At 41.2% G+C, this 19,388-nt stretch overlaps 1 protein-coding gene across 1 annotated transcript in view; it reads right to left on the bottom strand.

Annotated features, from left to right (window-relative positions):
- Window positions 1-16,937: 16,937 nt before the first annotated feature.
- The window catches only part of EFNA2 (ephrin A2), a 358,850-nt gene continuing 356,399 nt past the window's right edge, over window positions 16,938-19,388 (bottom strand). The window contains exon 4 of the mRNA XM_077270964.1: window positions 16,938-18,860. Within this exon, the coding sequence (XP_077127079.1) occupies window positions 18,742-18,860 (119 nt within the window). The 3' untranslated portion in view covers window positions 16,938-18,741. The remainder of the gene's footprint in view (window positions 18,861-19,388) is intronic.

Here is a 19,388-nt window from a genome sequence, read left to right as displayed (position 1 = left end):
TGTTGTTTCCCTTCTGAGCCCTGCCATGCACCCAAACTGTAATATTAACCCACATATGGGGTATCAATGCACTCAGGAGAAATTGCGCAACAATGTTTAGGGTCCAGTTTCTCTTCTTACCTTTGTGAAAATAAAAAATTGGGAGCTAAAAGAACATTTTTGTGGAAAAAATTAGATTTTTTGTTTTCGCAGCTCAACGTTGTAAATTTCTGTGAAGTACCTGGAGGTTCAAAATGTTCACAACACATCTAGATAAGTTCCTTGAGGGTTCTAGTTTCCAAAATGCGGTCACTTGTGTGGGGTTTCCACTATTTATTCACATCAGGGGCTCTCGAAACTGGACTTGGCATCCACTAATAATTCCAGCAAATTTTGCGTTTAAAAAGTCAAATGGCACTCCTTCCCCTGCAAGCCCTTCCGTGCACCCAAACAGTAGTTTTCCACCACATATGGGGTATCGATGAACTCAGGAGAAACTGTACTACAAATTATATGATGCCATTTCTCCTGTTAGCCTTGTGAACATTTTTGTTGAAAAATTGTGCTGTTTTATTTCACGACTCTACGCTATAAATTTCCGTGAAGCAAGGTGTTAAATAAGTTCCTTCAGGGGTCTGTCATGATCTCAATGGCAAGAGAACATAGCATAAGCATATATAGGAACTAGCTCTTGGAAGATGGGAACTGAGCTGACCATGAACTAAACCTAACGCACAACTAGCAGTGGCCGGGTAGCATGCCTACGTTGATTCTAGATGCCCAGCACCAGCCGGAGGACTAAATAATGCTAGCAGAGGAAAATATCAGTCCTAGCTCACCTCTAGAGAAATACCCCGAAAGGAGACAGAGGCCCCCCACATGTATTGGCGGTGAATTAAGATGAAATAACAAACGTAGTATGAAAATAGGTTTAGCAAATTTGAGGTCCACTTACTACATAGCAGAAGACAGAAAGGACACTTTCATGGTCAGCTGAAAACCCTATCAAAACACCATCCAGAAATTACTTTAAAACTCTGGCATTAACTCATAACACCAGAGTGGCAATTCCTGTTCACAAGAGCTTTCCAGACACAGTAACGAAACTACAGCTGTGAACTGGAACAAAAATGCAAAAACAAACATGGACAAGAGTCCAACTTATCTAGTAGTTGTCTAGGAGCAGGAACAAGCACAGAGAGGCTTCTGATAACATTGTTGACCGGCAAGCAACTAACAGAGCAGCAAGGTTATATAGCGACTCCCACATCTTGATGGGAACAGGTGAACAGAGAAGATGAAAACACCAGTTCAATTCCACCAGTAGCCACCGGGGGAGCCCAGAATCCAAATTCACAACAGTACCCCCCCCTCAAGGAGGGGGCACCGAACCCTCACCAGAACCACCAGGGCGATCAGGATGGGCCCTATGAAAGGCACGAACCAGATCAGAGGCATGAACATCAGATGCATTCACCCAAGAATTATCCTCCTGGCCGTATCCCTTCCACTTGACCAGATACTGGAGTCTCCGTCTGGAAACACGAGAGTCTAAGATTTTCTCCACAACGTACTCCAACTCACCCTCAACCAACACCGGAGCAGGAGGCTCAACGGAAGGCACAACCGGTACCTCATACCTGCGCAATAATGACCGATGAAAAACGTTATGAATAGAAAAGGATGCAGGGAGGTCCAAACGGAAGGAAACAGGGTTAAGAATCTCCAATATCTTATACGGGCCGATGAACCGAGGCTTAAACTTAGGAGAAGAGACCCTCATAGGGACAAAACGAGAAGACAACCACACCAAATCCCCAACACAAAGCCGAGGACCAACACGACGACGGCGGTTGGCAAAAAGCTGAGTCTTCTCCTGGGACAACTTCAAATTGTCCACTACCTGCCCCCAAATCTGATGCAACCTCTCCACCACAGCATCCACTCCAGGACAATCCGAAGATTCCACCTGACCAGAGGAAAATCGAGGATGAAACCCCGAATTACAGAAAAACGGGGACACCAAAGTGGCAGAGCTGGCCCGATTATTGAGAGCGAACTCTGCCAATGGCAAAAAAGCAACCCAATCATCCTGGTCAGCAGACACAAAACACCTCAGATATGTCTCCAGGGTCTGATTAGTCCGCTCGGTCTGGCCATTCGTCTGAGGATGGAAAGCGGACGAAAAAGATAAATCTATGCCCATCCTAGCACAGAATGCCCGCCAAAATCTAGACACGAATTGGGTCCCTCTGTCAGAAATGATATTCTCAGGAATACCATGCAAACGAACAACATTTTGAAAAAACAGAGGAACCAACTCGGAAGAAGAAGGCAACTTGGGCAGAGGAACCAAATGGACCATCTTAGAGAAACGGTCACACACCACCCAGATGACAGACATCTTCTGAGAAACAGGCAGATCTGAAATAAAATCCATCGAGATGTGCGTCCAAGGCCTCTTAGGAATAGGCAAGGGCAACAATAATCCACTAGCCCGAGAGCAACAAGGCTTGGCCCGAGCACAAACGTCACAAGACTGCACAAAGCCTCGCACATCTCGTGACAGGGAAGGCCACCAGAAGGACCTTGCCACCAAATCCCTGGTACCAAAAATGCCAGGATGACCTGCCAACGCAGAAGAATGAACCTCAGAGATGACTCTACTGGTCCAATCATCAGGAACAAACAGTTTATCAGGTGGGCAACGATCCGGTCTATCTGCCTGAAACTCCTGCAAGGCCCGCCGCAGGTCTGGAGAAACGGCTGACAATACCACTCCATCCTTAAGGATACCTGTGGGCTCAGAGTTACCAGGCGAGTCCGGCTCAAAACTCCTAGAAAGGGCATCCGCCTTAACATTCTTAGAACCCGGTAGGTATGACACCACAAAATTAAACCGAGAGAAAAATAATGACCAGCGCGCCTGTCTAGGATTCAGGCGCCTGGCGGTCTCAAGATAAATCAAGTTTTTGTGGTCAGTCAATACCACCACCTGATGTCTGGCCCCCTCAAGCCAATGGCGCCACTCCTCAAAAGCCCACTTCATGGCCAAAAGCTCCCGATTCCCAACATCATAATTCCGCTCAGCGGGCGAAAATTTACGGGAAAAGAAGGCACAAGGCCTCATCACGGAGCAGTCAGAACTTTTCTGCGACAACACTGCCCCAGCTCCGATCTCAGAAGCGTCGACCTCAACCTGAAAAGGTAGAGCAACATCAGGCTGACGCAACACAGGGGCAGAGGAAAAACGGCGCTTAAGCTCCCGAAAGGCCTCCACAGCGTCAGGGGACCAATTAGCAACATCAGCACCCTTCTTAGTCAAATCGGTCAATGGCTTAGCAATATCCGAAAAACCAGCAATAAATCGACGATAAAAGTTAGCAAAGCCCAAAAATTTCTGAAGACTCTTAAGAGAAGAGGGCTGCGTCCAATCACAAATAGCTTGAACCTTGACAGGATCCATTTCAATGGAAGAGGGAGAAAAAATATATCCCAAAAAGGAAATCCTCTGTACCCCAAAAACACACTTAGAACCCTTCACACACAAAGAATTAGACCGCAAAACCTGGAAAACCCTCCTGACTTGCTGGACATGAGAGTCCCAGTCATCCGAAAAAATCAGAATATCATCCAGATACACAATCATAAATTTATCCAAATAATCGCGAAAAATATCATGCATAAAGGACTGGAAAACTGACGGAGCATTTGAAAGACCAAAAGGCATCACTAAATACTCAAAGTGGCCCTCGGGCGTATTAAATGCGGTTTTCCACTCATCCCCCTGCCTGATTCGCACCAAATTATACGCCCCACGAAGGTCAATCTTAGAGAACCACTTGGCCCCCTTTATGCGAGCAAACAAATCAGTCAGCAACGGCAATGGGTATTGATATTTTACAGTGATTTTATTCAAAAGCCGATAATCGATACATGGTCTCAAAGAGCCGTCTTTTTTTGACACCAAGAAAAAACCGGCTCCTAAGGGAGATGACGATGGACGAATATGTCCCTTTTCCAAGGACTCCTTTATATATTCTCGCATAGCAGCATGTTCAGGCACAGACAGATTAAATAAACGACCCTTTGGGTATTTACTACCCGGGATTAAATCTATGGCACAATCGCACTCTCGGTGCGGAGGTAATGAACCAAGCTTGGATTCTTCAAAGACGTCACGATAGTCAGACAGGAACTCAGGAATTTCAGAGGGAATAGATGATGAAATGGAAACCACAGGTACATCCCCATGAGCCCCCTTACATCCCCAGCTCAACACAGACATAGCTCTCCAGTCGAGGACTGGGTTGTGAGATTGCAGCCAAGGCAATCCTAGCACCAAATCATCATGTAGATTATACAGCACCAGAAAGCGAATAATCTCCTGGTGATCCGGATTAATACGCATAGTTACTTGTGTCCAGTATTGTGGTTTATTATTAGCCAATGGGGTGGAGTCAATCCCCTTCAGAGGAATAAGAGTCTCCAAAGGCTCTAAATCATACCCACAGCGTTTGGCAAAGGACCAATCCATAAGACTCAAAGCGGCGCCAGAGTCGACATAGGCGTCCGTGGTAATAGATGACAAAGAGCAAATCAGGGTCACAGATAGAATAAACTTAGATGGTAAGGTGCAAATGGAAACAGATTTATCAAGCTTTTTAGTGCGCTTAGAGCATGCTGATATAACATGAGTAGAATCACCACAATAGAAACACAACCCATTTTTCCGTCTAAAATTCTGCCGCTCGCTTCGGGACAGAATTCTATCACACTGCATACTCTCTGGCGACTTCTCAGTGGACACCGCCAGATGGTGCACTGGTTTGCGCTCCCGCAAACGCCTATCGATCTGAATAGCCATTGTCATGGACTCATTCAGACCCGCAGGCACTGGGAACCCCACCATAACATCCTTAATGGCATCAGAGAGACCCTCTCTGAAAGTCGCCGCCAGGGCGCACTCATTCCACTGAGTAAGCACAGACCACTTACGGAATCTTTGGCAGTAAATTTCCGCTTCATCTTGCCCCTGAGATAGGGACATCAAAGTTTTTTCTGCCTGAAGCTCCAAATGAGGTTCGTCATAAAGCAACCCCAAGGCCAGAAAAAACGCATCCACATTGAGCAACGCAGGATCCCCTGGTGTCAATGAAAAAGCCTAGTCTTGAGGGTCGCCCCGGAGCAAGGAAATCACAATCCTGACCTGCTGTGCAGGGTCTCCGGCAGAGCGAGATTTCAGGGACAAAAATAATTTGCAATTATTTCGAAAATTCTGAAACCCAGATCTATTCCCCGAGAAAAATTCCGGCAAAGGAATTCTCGGCTCAGATACAGGTGCATGACAAACAAAATCTTGCAAATTTTGTACCTTCGTGGCGAGATTATTCAAACCTGCAGTTACACTCTGAAGATCCATTACCAACAGGTGGACACAGAGCCATTCAAAGATTAGAAGGAGAGAAAAAAAAAAAAAAATTTCAGCAGACTACTTATTTCTCTCCTTTCTCAGCCAAGGATTTTAACCCTTTAGTGGGCCGGTCAAACTGTCATGATCTCAATGGCAAGAGAACATAGCATAAGCATATATAGGAACTAGCTCTTGGAAGATGGGAACTGAGCTGACCATGAACTAAACCTAACGCACAACTAGCAGTGGCCGGGTAGCATGCCTACGTTGATTCTAGATGCCCAGCACCAGCCGGAGGACTAAATAATGCTAGCAGAGGAAAATATCAGTCCTAGCTCACCTCTAGAGAAATACCCCGAAAGGAGACAGAGGCCCCCCACATGTATTGGCGGTGAATTAAGATGAAATAACAAACGTAGTATGAAAATAGGTTTAGCAAATTTGAGGTCCACTTACTACATAGCAGAAGACAGAAAGGACACTTTCATGGTCAGCTGAAAACCCTATCAAAACACCATCCAGAAATTACTTTAAAACTCTGGCATTAACTCATAACACCAGAGTGGCAATTCCTGTTCACAAGAGCTTTCCAGACACAGTAACGAAACTACAGCTGTGAACTGGAACAAAAATGCAAAAACAAACATGGACAAGAGTCCAACTTATCTAGTAGTTGTCTAGGAGCAGGAACAAGCACAGAGAGGCTTCTGATAACATTGTTGACCTGCAAGCAACTAACAGAGCAGCAAGGTTATATAGCGACTCCCACATCTTGATGGGAACAGGTGAACAGAGAAGATGAAAACACCAGTTCAATTCCACCAGTAGCCACCGGGGGAGCCCAGAATCCAAATTCACAACAGGGGTCAAGGCGACATGGCATCCACTCTCGATTCCAGCCAATTTTTAGTTAAAAAAGTCAAACAGTGCCCCTTCCCTTGTGAGCCCTGCGTGTGCTTTTCCCACACATATGGGGAATCGCCGTGCTCATGAGAAATTGCACAACAAATTTTTATCCTGTTAAATTTGGGTCTAAAGTAAAGTTTTTATGAAAAAACAGTAAAATGTTCATTTTTTCCTTCCACATTGCAAAAATTCTTGTGAAGCATCTGAAGGGTTAATAAACTTCTTGAATGTGGTTTTGAGCACTTTAAGGGGTGCAGTTATTAGAATGGTGTCATCCCACCTCCAACTATCACCCCACTTGGAAAGAGTGAAGCTAAGTGCCAGAATTGGCGTATCTTAGAGATGCACCTTTTCTGAGGTGGCTGAGAATTGATGTTTTTAGCCTGGGGGGGCCAGTATTCATTTGCCCTTCCTAGGCTATTAATATCAGCCCGCAGCTGTCTGCATAGCCTTTGCTGATTATTAATTTTAGGGGGACCCTATGTCATTTTTTTTAGTTTCCCTCATTTTAATAGCCAATAAAGACTATGTATACAGCTGTGAGTTCATAATAATAGCCTGGGAAGCTCCATGGATATTACCTTCTTCCCAGGCTATAAACATCTGCCCCCCGCCAACGGCTTTCCCTCTGCTGGTTACGAAAATTGCCCGGGTCCCCATGCCATTTTTTTTCCGAAAATTAAACTTTTATTTATTAAATACATGTACAGTAATTTGCACACACAGTGCCCTAATTGTATTTGTCATTGACATCAATATATCTAGTTACTGTATATGTATTTACTGTATGTAATCCATCTCTTCTATCCTGTCAGCTCCTGAAGTGATTTTACAGTACACGGCACATGAATTGCCAGCTTTTCTTCCATCTATCTATTTATGTAATATTTATACATATATGTGTGTGTCACTGACATCTATATACAGTGGAGGAAATAAGTATTTGATCCCTTGCTGTTTTTGTAAGTTTGCCCACTGACAAACATATGAACAGCCTATAATTTTAAGGGTAGGTTAATTTTAACATTGAAAGATAGAATGTCAAAAATAAAATCCAGAAAATCGCATTGTATAAATTATATACATTTATTAGCATTTTGCAGTGACAAATAAGTACTGTATATACTCCAGTATAAGCCGAGAATTTTAGCCCATTTTTTTGGCTGAAATTGCCCCTCTCGGCTTATACTCGAGTCATTCCCAGGGGTTGGCAGGGGAGGGGGAGCGGCAGGTCCCCGGTTCTCCGGACACTGACAGCTTCTTCCTGTATTGAGCAGTCACATGGTACCACTCATTACAGTAATAAATATGGACCTGACTCCACTCCCATAGGGGTGGAGCCGCATATTCATTACTGTAATGAGCGGTACCATGGGAACCGCTCAATACAGGAAGAAGCTGTCAGCACCTGCAGAACCAGGGACCATGCCAGGAACAGGTGAGTATAACGGGGGCATATTCACCTGTCCAATGTTCCACCGTTGACGCCGCTCTGTCTTCCACGTCCTCTGCAGTGACGCTCAGGTCAGAGGGCGCGATGACGCGACTAGTGTGCGCGCTGCCCTCTGCCTGAATGTCAGTGCAGAGGATGTGGAAGACACAGCGGCGCTCAGCGGTGGAATGGAAAAGGTGAGTATAGCAAGTGCCGGGGGCCTGAGCGACGAGAGGTGAGTATATGATTTTTTTTATTGCAGCAACAGCATATGGGGTAAATATCTCTATGGAGCATCTTATGGGGCCATGTGCAGCGTTACATGGGGCAAATATTTCTATGGAGCATCTTATGGGGCCATGTGCAGCGTTATATGGGGCAAATACTTCTATGGAGCATCTTATGGGGCCATGTGCAGCGTTATATGGGGCAAATATTTCTATGGAGCATCTTATGGGGCCATGTGCAGCATTATATGGGGGCAAATATCTCTATGGAGCATCTTATGGGGCCATAATCAGCATTTGTGCAGCATTGTATGGGGCAAATGTCTGTATGGAGCATGTTATGGGGCCATAATCCGCATTTGTGCAGCATTGTATGGGGCAAATGTCTCTATGGAGGATGTTATGGGGCCATAATCCGCATTTGTGCAGCATTGTATGGGGCAAATGTCGGTATGGAGCATGTTATGGGGCCATAATCCGCATTTGTGCAGCATTGTATGGGGCAAATGTGTCTATGGAGCATCTTATGGGGCCATAATCAGAATTTGAGCAGCATTCTATGGGGCAAATGTCTCTATGGAGCATCTTATGGGGTCATAATCAGCATTTGTGCAGCATTATATGGGGCAAATATCTGTACGGAGCATTTTATGGGGCCATAATCAGCATTTGGGCAGCATTGTGTGGGGCAAATGTCTCCATGGAGCATCTTGTGGGGTCATAATCAACATTTGTGCAGCATTATATGGGGCATATTTTAATATGGAGCATCTTATGGGGCCCATCATAAACTGTATGGAGCATTATATGAGGCGTATTTTGTATGGAGCATTATATGGGGCTCCTGATTCAATATGGATATTCAAAAACACTTAACCTACTGATGTCTCAATTAATTTTACTTTTATTGGTACCTATTTTTATTTTTGACATTTACCGGTAGCTGCTGCTTTTTCCACCCTAGACTTATTCTCGAGTCATTAAGTTTTCCCAGTTTTTTGTGGCAAAATAAGGGGGGTCGGCTTATACTCGGGTCGGCTTATACTCGAGTATATACGATATATGATCCCATACCAACCATTAAGAGTTATGTCTCCTACAGACCAGTTAGACGCTCCTAATCTACTCGTTACCTGCACTAAAGACAACTGTCTTACATAGTCACCTTTATAAAAGACTCCTGCCCACAGACTCAATTAATCAGTCAGACTCTAACCTATACAACATGGACAAGACCAAAGAGCTTTTTAAGTATGTCAGTGACAAGATTGACCTGCACACAGCTGGGAGAGATGGAGACACTGGGTAAGATGGAGACAACTGTTGGTGCAATAGTAAGAAAATGGAAGAAACACAAAATGACTGTCAATCGATCTCGATCTCGGGCACTATGCAAAATCTCACCTTGTGGGGTATCCAGGATCATGAGGAAGGTGAGAGATCAGCCTAAAACTACACGGGGGGAACTTGTTAATGATCTCAAGGCAGCTGGGACCACAGTCACCAAGAAAACCATTGGTAACACATCATGCCATATAAGTTTAAAATCCTGTAGTGCCCATAGGGTCCCCCTGCTCAAGAAGGCACATGTGTAGGCCCGTCTTAAGTTTGGCAATGAACACCTGGATGATTCTGTGAGTGATTGGGAGAAGGTACTGTGGTCGAATGAGACAAAAATTGAGCTCTTTGGCATTATCTCAACTCACTGTGTTTGGAGGAAGAGAAATGCTGCCTATGGCCCAAAGAACACCATCCCCACTGTCAAGCATGGAGGTGGAAACATGTTTTGGGGGTGTTTCTCTGCTAAGGGCACAGGACTACTTCACCGCATTAATGGGAGAATGGATGGAGCCATGTACTGTAAAATCCTGAGTGACCTCTTTCCTTCCGCCAGGACATTAAAAATGGGTCATGGCTGGGCCTTCCAGCAAGACAATGACCCAAAACATACAGCAAAGGCAACAGAGTGGCTCAAAAAGAAGAACATCAATGTCATGGAGTGGCCTAGCCAGTCTCCAGATCTTAATCCCATGGAAAACTTATGGAGGGTGTTGAAACCCAGAGTTGCCAAGCGACAACCTCAAAATCTTGATTTAGAGATGATCTGCAAAGAGGAGTGGACCAAAATTCCTCCTGACATATGCGGAAACCTCAAAATCAACTACAAAAAAAGTATGACTGCTGTACTTGCCAACAAGGGTTTTGCCACCAAGTATTAAGTCTTGTTTGCTAGAGGGATCAAACACTTATTTCTCCCTGCAAAATGCAAATACATTTATATAATTTATACCAGGCGATTTTCTGGATTTTATTTTTGATATTCTATCTGTCAATGTTGAAATTAAATTACCCTTAAAATTATAGACTGTTCATGTCTTTGTCAGTGGGCAAACTTACAAAATCAGCAAGGGATCAAATACTTATTTTCCCCCACTGTATATATGTATTCTATGTGTATATATCTATTCTATCTATTCTAACCTGTCACGCTGTGATTATACTGTATGCGGCACATAAATTGCCAGCTTTTAACCTATCTATCATATTATTATTATTATTTATTATATATATGTGTGTGTATGTGTGTGTGTGTGTTTTGACAAATATTTCCTTTGAAAATGATGTGTAAATGACATACAGAATTGCTGTACAGTATGTAAAAGCTCATGTTAAAATCACATTGCAATCGGATAGCAATCGCACTGCACTCGGATAAAAATCAGACTCTAGTTGTGAAAAATCAGATTGTACTCGCATGACACTCCCATGACACTCGCATTATACTTGTGCGACTCTCGGCAGGGAGACTCGGACCCATTTTTAATACGCTTAGTGTGACGCCGGCCTTGCCCTGAGAATATCTCTACTGATTTAGAACTTAATTCCTAAACATTCTTATTGATAACATTGTATTGTAGTCATATGCAGCAAACTCAACAAACATGCTATAGTAGGAGTTGTAGTACAAAAAGGTCAACGAGCTTTAACTTACCCTGAGGCTTGGAGCGTAGTGTTCCTGAAAACGACTTTGAAATGCTTTCAAATACGCTTTGACCTTCAAGTCTATGTATATATTTCTGAACAGATACATAGACAGTTGCAATATTGCGCTTCTTTCATGAAGACAGTGAATTTTTTTACACTTATTTATATATTTTTGTAACCAGCAATCATATAATGTGCTCCGTGGAGAACTGCTTTCTTGGGTGTGTGTTTTTACCTTCAGAATATCAACAGATAAATTGCAGAGGGAAAACATCTAAATGTTCTCCTGTGGATCTTTGTTGCTGCCAAGTGCTTGACATTGGCCCTGAGCTCGTTTAATGCAAAGCTACCATTTTCTCCTGGCTTACTTTGATTGCTAGGAATTTATGCTATAAAGTGCTGGTTTTGGCACTATAGACAAATACCATTAGCCTAAACCCTTTCTTTTGAGACAAAGACCTAGTAAATGTACAGTATGTGTATGTGGAGATCTCTAGGTCTTTTGTGAATTTCAATAAGATAACATTCAGAGTTAACCTGTCTTGTCCAAAAATGCCTTTTACCTGCAGATATAGAGTTAATTTTCAGTTAAATGGAAATAATATTCTGCCTGGCTACCTTACTGGAAGAGTGGCTAGAGGGGAAAAATGAACGTACCGTACAGCATTTCTGTAGCCACGTGCTTCCAGTCATAGGGGCAGTACAGGGAGTGGTTATAATCACTGTTCACTATAGTGTGTGCGTTGTAATTACTCCCCAGCACACTGATTGGCAGGCCGCTCTGCAGCGTATGAGTGCAGTGTGTGCAGAGCCAATCAAGGAGCCAAGGAGTAATTACCGCCTCTGCACCGCCCCTATGACTGGAAGCGAGTGGCTCCCAAGAGGATATAAATTCATTTCCTCCCTGTAGCCATTCTTCCAGTAAAGCGGCAAGGCAGAATTTTAATGCAATTTACCTGCAGATTAACCCCATATCTGCAAGTAAATATCATTTTTGGACATGACAGGCAGATTCCCTTTAAGGAATTACCGTCATTAATTGACATTTCTCTCTATCTCTTTCTTGAGTCTATTTTGATACTGCAGACATTAATATGACATTTGTTTTGTATTTTGTAGTTCACCATTATTTCATACAAACCTATTTTCAGGGTTTTTTTGCATGATATTTTAAACCTTTTCATTCACTTTAAGGAAAACTGTTGCAAATGAAAATATACACTGTGTTTGTTATGTCTAGTGCATGGCCAGAATAGGTGATGCGTGATACATGGATTCTCTTATAGGTATTGTATAAATTTTGTCCAAAAGAAGAAAAACTGAACCTGAGGTCATACGAAGAGTCAGAAAAATAATATCTCAAAGATAAAAAAAAACATTTATTAAGAGACAAGACAGGTTTTCACATAACAATAAAAACAGCAATGGTTATTATAAATGCGTATATACAAAAGTGTATAAATTAAAAAATTAAAAAAAATACACCGGGAGCAGGTACATGAGAAAAAAACAAAGAGTGGGGAAAGGGCAATTGCACAGATGGTACAAGATAAATACTTGTCCAAGAAAAATCAGTATGCAAATACCCCTGAGCAAATACAGGACACAGAGTCCCAATTCCTGAGCGCTACACACCTGCAGATAGAATGGTACTATCTCCGTATATAAAGTACCGTGTATATATCCATATATGTATATCTATATATATACAGTAGTTATACATGACAGACCAATTCACTAATGTGTATAGGATAAAGTGACATAAAGCATATGTGTAAATACCCCTGAGTGAACACTACATGTATAGAGGGCATAAGGGGTGGGTACATAATAAACCAATATAAAGCAGTCTATATACATGAATATGAGTGTATTTGTATAGGGAGTTGAACAAAAAACACATCAAGTGTCAAAGAAAGTCGTCCAGTGTCAAAAAACAAACACAATACCAGTGTAAATGGAAAAGCAAGAATGAGACATGTGCAAGAGTGAGAAAATGTAGATACAAAATAGGTGATCATCAATGTGTAACATGTAGGGGTAAAAAGTGAGTACCAACAGCAGGGGGGGGAGACAATGAGGCAAGAAGAATGTGACGGTGTGGAAAAAGGGCACAAAGACTCATGGTCAAATACAAAAAACAAAAAGTAACCTTAAAACGGAATACATATTGTGAGTTGATTGGTCATGTAAAGTAAAAAACGTATTGGATGTGGAAAATGAGGGGGGTGGAAGGCAAAAGGAAAGGGGAGGGAGGAAAAAGAGGTGAGGAAAAAAGGGTAAAAAAGGGCGGAGGGAGATGGGATGGAAAGAAGAACAATTGTATAAAGGTTATGCCATCTTGATCTTTCAGATGGTAAAGGTAGGACTGAATCACTTCACGATGGAAGACCAGATGAATCAAAAATCAATTGGACCTCAACTCATATGGCTGCCAGGAACCATAAGGTTGACTAAAATCAAATAAAAACAATTAAAAGATGTCCAAAGAAATCTAAATGGCAAAGTATAGTTTAGAAATATGAAACAAAGCTAAAGATCTCATTGAGGCCCAGGAGATAAACAGTATTAAGGGTCCAGATCCATTTGGTCTCTAATCTAATCCAATTGTTCTCTAACATTACCACCTCTGATGCTTGTTAAAATCATATCAATCTCGGTAACTTAATGGTAAATGAGGTTGATGTTGTACTTGTAGCGATTGAGAGATGACATAAAGGTATGAAGGAACTCGACAGGAATCCTGTCAGATCCGGAAGATGTCATCAAAGTACTGCATCCAAAAGATAGGAAGAAGGTTCCTCTCCCACATCCCCAGGAACAGGTTGGCATATGCTAGCACAAATGATGCCTCCATGTCAGTCTCCTCATCCTGTACGTAGAAGGACCCCGTGAACAAGAAAAAATTGGGACATGGGGTAAATTACAATAATTGAATAATTAATTTTGCCATGATGGATGAAGTGGACGAAGTCTGGATAAAAAATTGGGTGGCCTGGATCCCATCCGTATGATGGATGTTGGTGTACAGGGACTCAACAGTACACATCACCAAAAGAGTATCAACATTAATGTGTAGTCCATCCACTTTTTTAAGGAAGTCACCAGTATCTTTAGTGAACGAAAGATTCTGAAAGTGGCTGTAGTGAAGAATCAATTAATCTAATTACCTACCTGGTGGTGTATTCTGATGTATTCTGATTTTTGTTGATTTTGATAATAGATATAGGGTGGGAATGGATGGTTCACTGACCTGCAATGCCACATATAAATCGTTGGTGATCATTTCCCTTTCATTTGCTTCTTGTAATATAGCAGACATTTCCACTTGAAATTTGAGAAGGGGATTGTAAATCAGTTTTTGGTAGCAATTCCGGTCCCTGTCAATTGGCAAAATGCTTCAGCCTCATACATAACTTTAGGCCAAACAACCACATTTTCACCTTATCCGTCAGTTTAAACACAACATCCTTCAAGTTCTCTAATCTTTTCAGACATTGTGTTTCCTCCCTTCTAAGATTGTCAGATGTCAGGTAGAGGGGAATTTGTACAAAATCCTGACTCATCAATTTCACAAACACATCAATGTTACGAAATGAAGAATTGGGAGGACTTAGGCTGAATTGATAAAGGGATAATTACCTTAAGGCTACTTTTTTGTATATAATAATAATAATAATAATAATAATCTCTGGTGAGTAGCCGTAGTTTCGTTTATTGGGAAGGAGCCATAGATCCCGTTTACATTTCAGAGTTGTACCAGTGTAGAAACAGAGGAAGAGGAGTCAGAAATATCATTCACTGGTGCTTTAGAAGATATAGATGGTGTACGATCTCTATTTGAACCCGTGGTTGGTTGTTTCCTCCACCTACATACCCTACTGAAGGAGAAGTCCCTCTGACCAGGAGGACCCGTAAGTCAGCCGGCCCCTACATCATGTGACCGGTGAGATCAGGCCACACAATTCATGTGACCCGACGTCTCCAGACCCATATAGATACAGGGAGTGACTCGACAAATGGGACACTAGTGGAGCATGCATATTCAATCAATCAAGTTCTATGGACAGATGAAGTAAGTATGAAACAGATGAAATAACAAAATCAATCATAAATAATGTTAATGGTAAAAATAAATATGGGAAATGTGTTTTCCAGGTCCTCCTGTTGATGGATTTGTCTCTTTTCCTCCAGTCTCCTCCCATTTGATGCACAAATCTTTTTAAGTCTCCGGTGCCAGTATGATGCCACCCCTTGACAAAGGTCTTGCACCAAAACACGCGAACCCCAGATCACCAGGTAATACTCCATGCGCCTTTCACCATGTTGTCCATTGGTGCTTTGAATTGCCCTCTTCCTTGTCTACTATGCTGTGCCACATTGCTACTGTGTTAACTTTTCACACAATTTTATGTGACCCTGTTCTTATCTGTTGGTCATTGCACATATATATTTGGGAGAGAAGTATATTGATCTTTCTTGGACAATTATTTATCTTGCACCATCTGTGCAATTCCATCCCCCCCCCCCCTTTGTTATTGCCATGAACCTGTTCCCTGTGTGGTTTGAGATGTTTTTTCATTCATCTATACACTTTTGTATATACTCATTTATAATAACCATTGCTGTTTTTATTGTTATGTGGGCACCCATCTTCTACAGTGCCACCATCTAACCATTGTCTGCTAAAAAAAGTTTTTTTTTTATCTTTGAGATCTTTTTTTTCAGACTCTTATGACCTCAGGTTCAGTTTTTCTCCTTTGGGCACGTATTTCTTCCGAATGGTCTATCATTAATTTTTCAGCAAATATGTTAACATATTTATTTTCACTTTACTTGTTATATATAATTTTACTTTATAGTTGGCACATATTACCTATTCAGTCCAGTACTTGCTTTAATATTGTTTGAATTTTGTGTAATGCATGTGTAAAACACATTTTACCAAGAATGTTCCTGAAGTTAGGCTGGGTCTGGCACTGGATTGAAGTTTCTATCTAGTACTTAACAAAAATGCTGGATGGAAACAGATGGCAGAACTGATTGTTTACAATGGGATCGTTCCTACCTGTTCAGTGGATCAGTTGCTGTGCCGGGCAGGTACAGATGCTGGACCAGATGCTCCAGATCTGCACATGAGAGTAAGGCTATGTTGCCACAATGAGCTTTTGGTGATTTTTTGATGCAGCAAAAATCCAGTCCCTGACTACAGTAACATTTTTGGCAAAGGTGCACATGAATCACGCCCAAATTATATAATGTACTGCCCAAAGTATCTGGACATCAGAACATAATATCCAAGTATGGTTATTCATTCCCAGGACAGTAATACAGAGCTCCCTCACTTTGCACTATGCAAAATTACTTTACTACATTGACTTCTAACATGTCAAACCAGCCTAAGGTCTCGTTCAAAAGTCCATTTTTTGTGTACGACTGTTATCCGTGATTTTCACAGAAGGCACTCGTACCTATGATAGTCTTTTTTCCCCAAACCGAGCGGTCCACAGAAAATATTGGAAGCATGTCTGATTTTAATCAAAATCAACAATGCAAGTCAATGGGTCCGTGAAAAAAAATTGGACTGCTCTCAGATTACATCCAAGTGTGGTCTGATTTTCAGGGACTGTCAGAATGAAGAAGGTGGAAAAATAGTTTTTTTTATTTTTCCATGTACGAGAAAATCAGACAACACTCGTACCACACTGTGATCAAATTCTAATCCAAATAATCGTCCAATTTTTTTGTACGTGAAAAAAAAAAATAAAACATCTGAATGAGTCCTAAACATTCCTTCCTAGGAGTATATGGAAAGCACAACCAGATGATGCTGTTTAAATCTTGTCATCCTTGCTTGTATATCAATAAGTATATGACTGCCCACTACGTGGGAAAGAGAAAGCCCTGGAAGTAAAGAGAAAAAATATTCTATTTAATTTTTATAGTTCTTTTATAAAAATATATGACCTTAGGCAGCAGCACAGAAAAACGAGAGTGGATAAAATGTATTTTATTGCAAGTTTTTGCTTCCTAGTCTATAAATCATACAACTTCCATAAAATTCATTGTCAGCAATACATAGAAAATCACAGTATACCTGCTGGCTCTATTTACACACATGGATGAAGTGTCTGAGACTTGCACCTATAGCAGGCAGACAGATACCGAGTGATGAGATGGGAGAATCACATATGGATAATAAAACAGACATAGTATAGGTTTTTATTTGCCACTGGAGCATAGGAGCTTGAGAAACAACACCGAGTTTTATTTTTTGCTGTATTAAAAAGGTGACGGAGTAGAGAAGACTGGAGAAGACAGACCGGCACATAGAGCGCAAGTGCAAGTTAGAAATTGTTAGCATGCCACCACCTAGAAGCGGAGGCATGATGGATACATGTACATTACAGCCATAAAGGTACTAGTCACTGCTGAATGCAGACACTTCACTTTGATTTCCTCAATGTCCTGCTTACCTATGCTGAAAGGCAGCCATATTTATTTTTTTTATTTATTTTACAGCACCATTAAAGGTTTTCTATTAGGTTTCTTTTTGGAAATCTGTATAATATTGGCACAAAAATTCTCTATTCCTTTAAAACAAATAGAGTTATTCAGCATTTCTGACTTTTTTTATATAAACTTTTATGTTATTTTTTTTTCATCTAATTTTTTAACTTAAAAAATATTTATATATGTATATATATATATTTATATATGTAAGTCCAAGGGTAATGTCTGTATACATCACAGTCATCACTATTGCTCATTCATTTCGACTCATATCTGATGGCAATGAATTCGGGATAATTTATAGGATCCCCCTCCCGCTATAATAGGCAATTACTGTGTTCCCAAAATGTACTGCAATCTGTGTGTAAAAAGTAGAATTACAGAATGATGTGGGAATCCTCAGTTACAATACTGATGTCAATATCCTTGATAATGTATATAGATTCTTGGGAACAAATACTCAACAGCGAGAAGGCAATACTCTGATGTCTGGATCAATAGATTTCACATGGCACATTTCATCGATTAAGAGCTTAATAAACTCATTCACAGAGGAAGGTTAATTATTTAGCACTAGCTGTTCAGTGATGTTACCATGAAGGACAGAATGATAGAAAACTAAATTGTTACAAGGAAATTGACATTATAAGGGTCTAAAGTGTGATTTTCTGTCCAAAAAAGCACTAAAGAGCTATTACAGAAGACAAACAATCTTTTTTTTTGTTTTGGGCTGCCTTGTGTAGTCATTGAGACAAGGGCATGATAACCAATCTTGGTCCCTCCATATTTGCACCTTACACATCCACAAAATATTTCACGATATGACTCCAAACTCTTAGTAGAGAAATTGGAATGGAATATGACAGGAGAATGGAAGGAAGTGTCAGATGACAGAATAGTCAGAGTGAGTCGAAACCCATTACGAACATATTGGAAAAGAATCTCCACAATTATGTTGTTCTACTGGTGCAAATGCAGGAAACATACTAAGAATACAAAATAAAAAGACTATACATTTGGTCTGAAAATGTAAAAAGCAAGTTACTGGAAAGCTCCAAACTCCAGCAAACCTGCACGTGTGGGCCTCAATTTTATAAGCAAAGCTTTGCCCTCATTTCAATGTCGGCAGAAGTCACGGTTGTTCATACTGTTCTCATGAGGGGAACTCACTTCTCTTCATTTTATGTCTCATACAAATGTTCCAGATTTCCAGGTGTCGGCCTCTTCTTTGTTCCGTTATTCTCCCTCTTCTCTATGCTGATGTTATGCTAATCGCCATCAAATAGCTACAAGACAATGATAGTCCAAAACAGAAGAAAACCAAGGCTGGAGTGAGGGACCCTGAGACTTAGGCCCGAATTATTGCTGGTGAAGATAGGCTCCGGAGACTCATAAAGAGAATCGTCTGAGGTTAAAAAAAACACAAAGAACAGAGATCATTATGGTATCATGGCTTACATTAAAATCAGAAACATAGACAATTGAATGGTACCTTTACTGAGATAAAGCACCATATAAATTATGTAATGGACACCAAATATGGAAATCCCCAATGTCTCCATGCATGGAAAATACATACGATATTTGTCAACTACTGAATTTGCTGGTGCAGTCCTTTTTCCTAAAAACCTTCAACCAATGCTGCAGTAAATCTTGGGTATACAGTTTAGGACTAATGTTGGTTCACAAGGAAAAAACTTTGACTTTGCCTAGCAGTCCTTTTACTTTAGTAATGTAGATTGAATAAATCACACAATGAGTCATTTTGATTACATTAGTAGAGGAAGAGAAGGCGTACTGCAGCATTAATAGGCGTTGTTCCCACAATGAGCTTTTGGTGCGTTTTGGACGCTGCGCATTTTTGCTGCATCAAAAATGCTGCAATAAAAACGCATATTTAAAAAAATGAAGACAAAAAACGCAATGAAAAACC

The sequence above is a fragment of the Ranitomeya variabilis genome, chromosome 1 (assembly GCF_051348905.1).
Source record: "Ranitomeya variabilis isolate aRanVar5 chromosome 1, aRanVar5.hap1, whole genome shotgun sequence".
Taxonomy (NCBI): domain Eukaryota; kingdom Metazoa; phylum Chordata; class Amphibia; order Anura; family Dendrobatidae; genus Ranitomeya; species Ranitomeya variabilis.
Note: the sequence above shows the minus strand (reverse complement) of the source record. Positions and strands in the feature narration are given on the sequence as shown.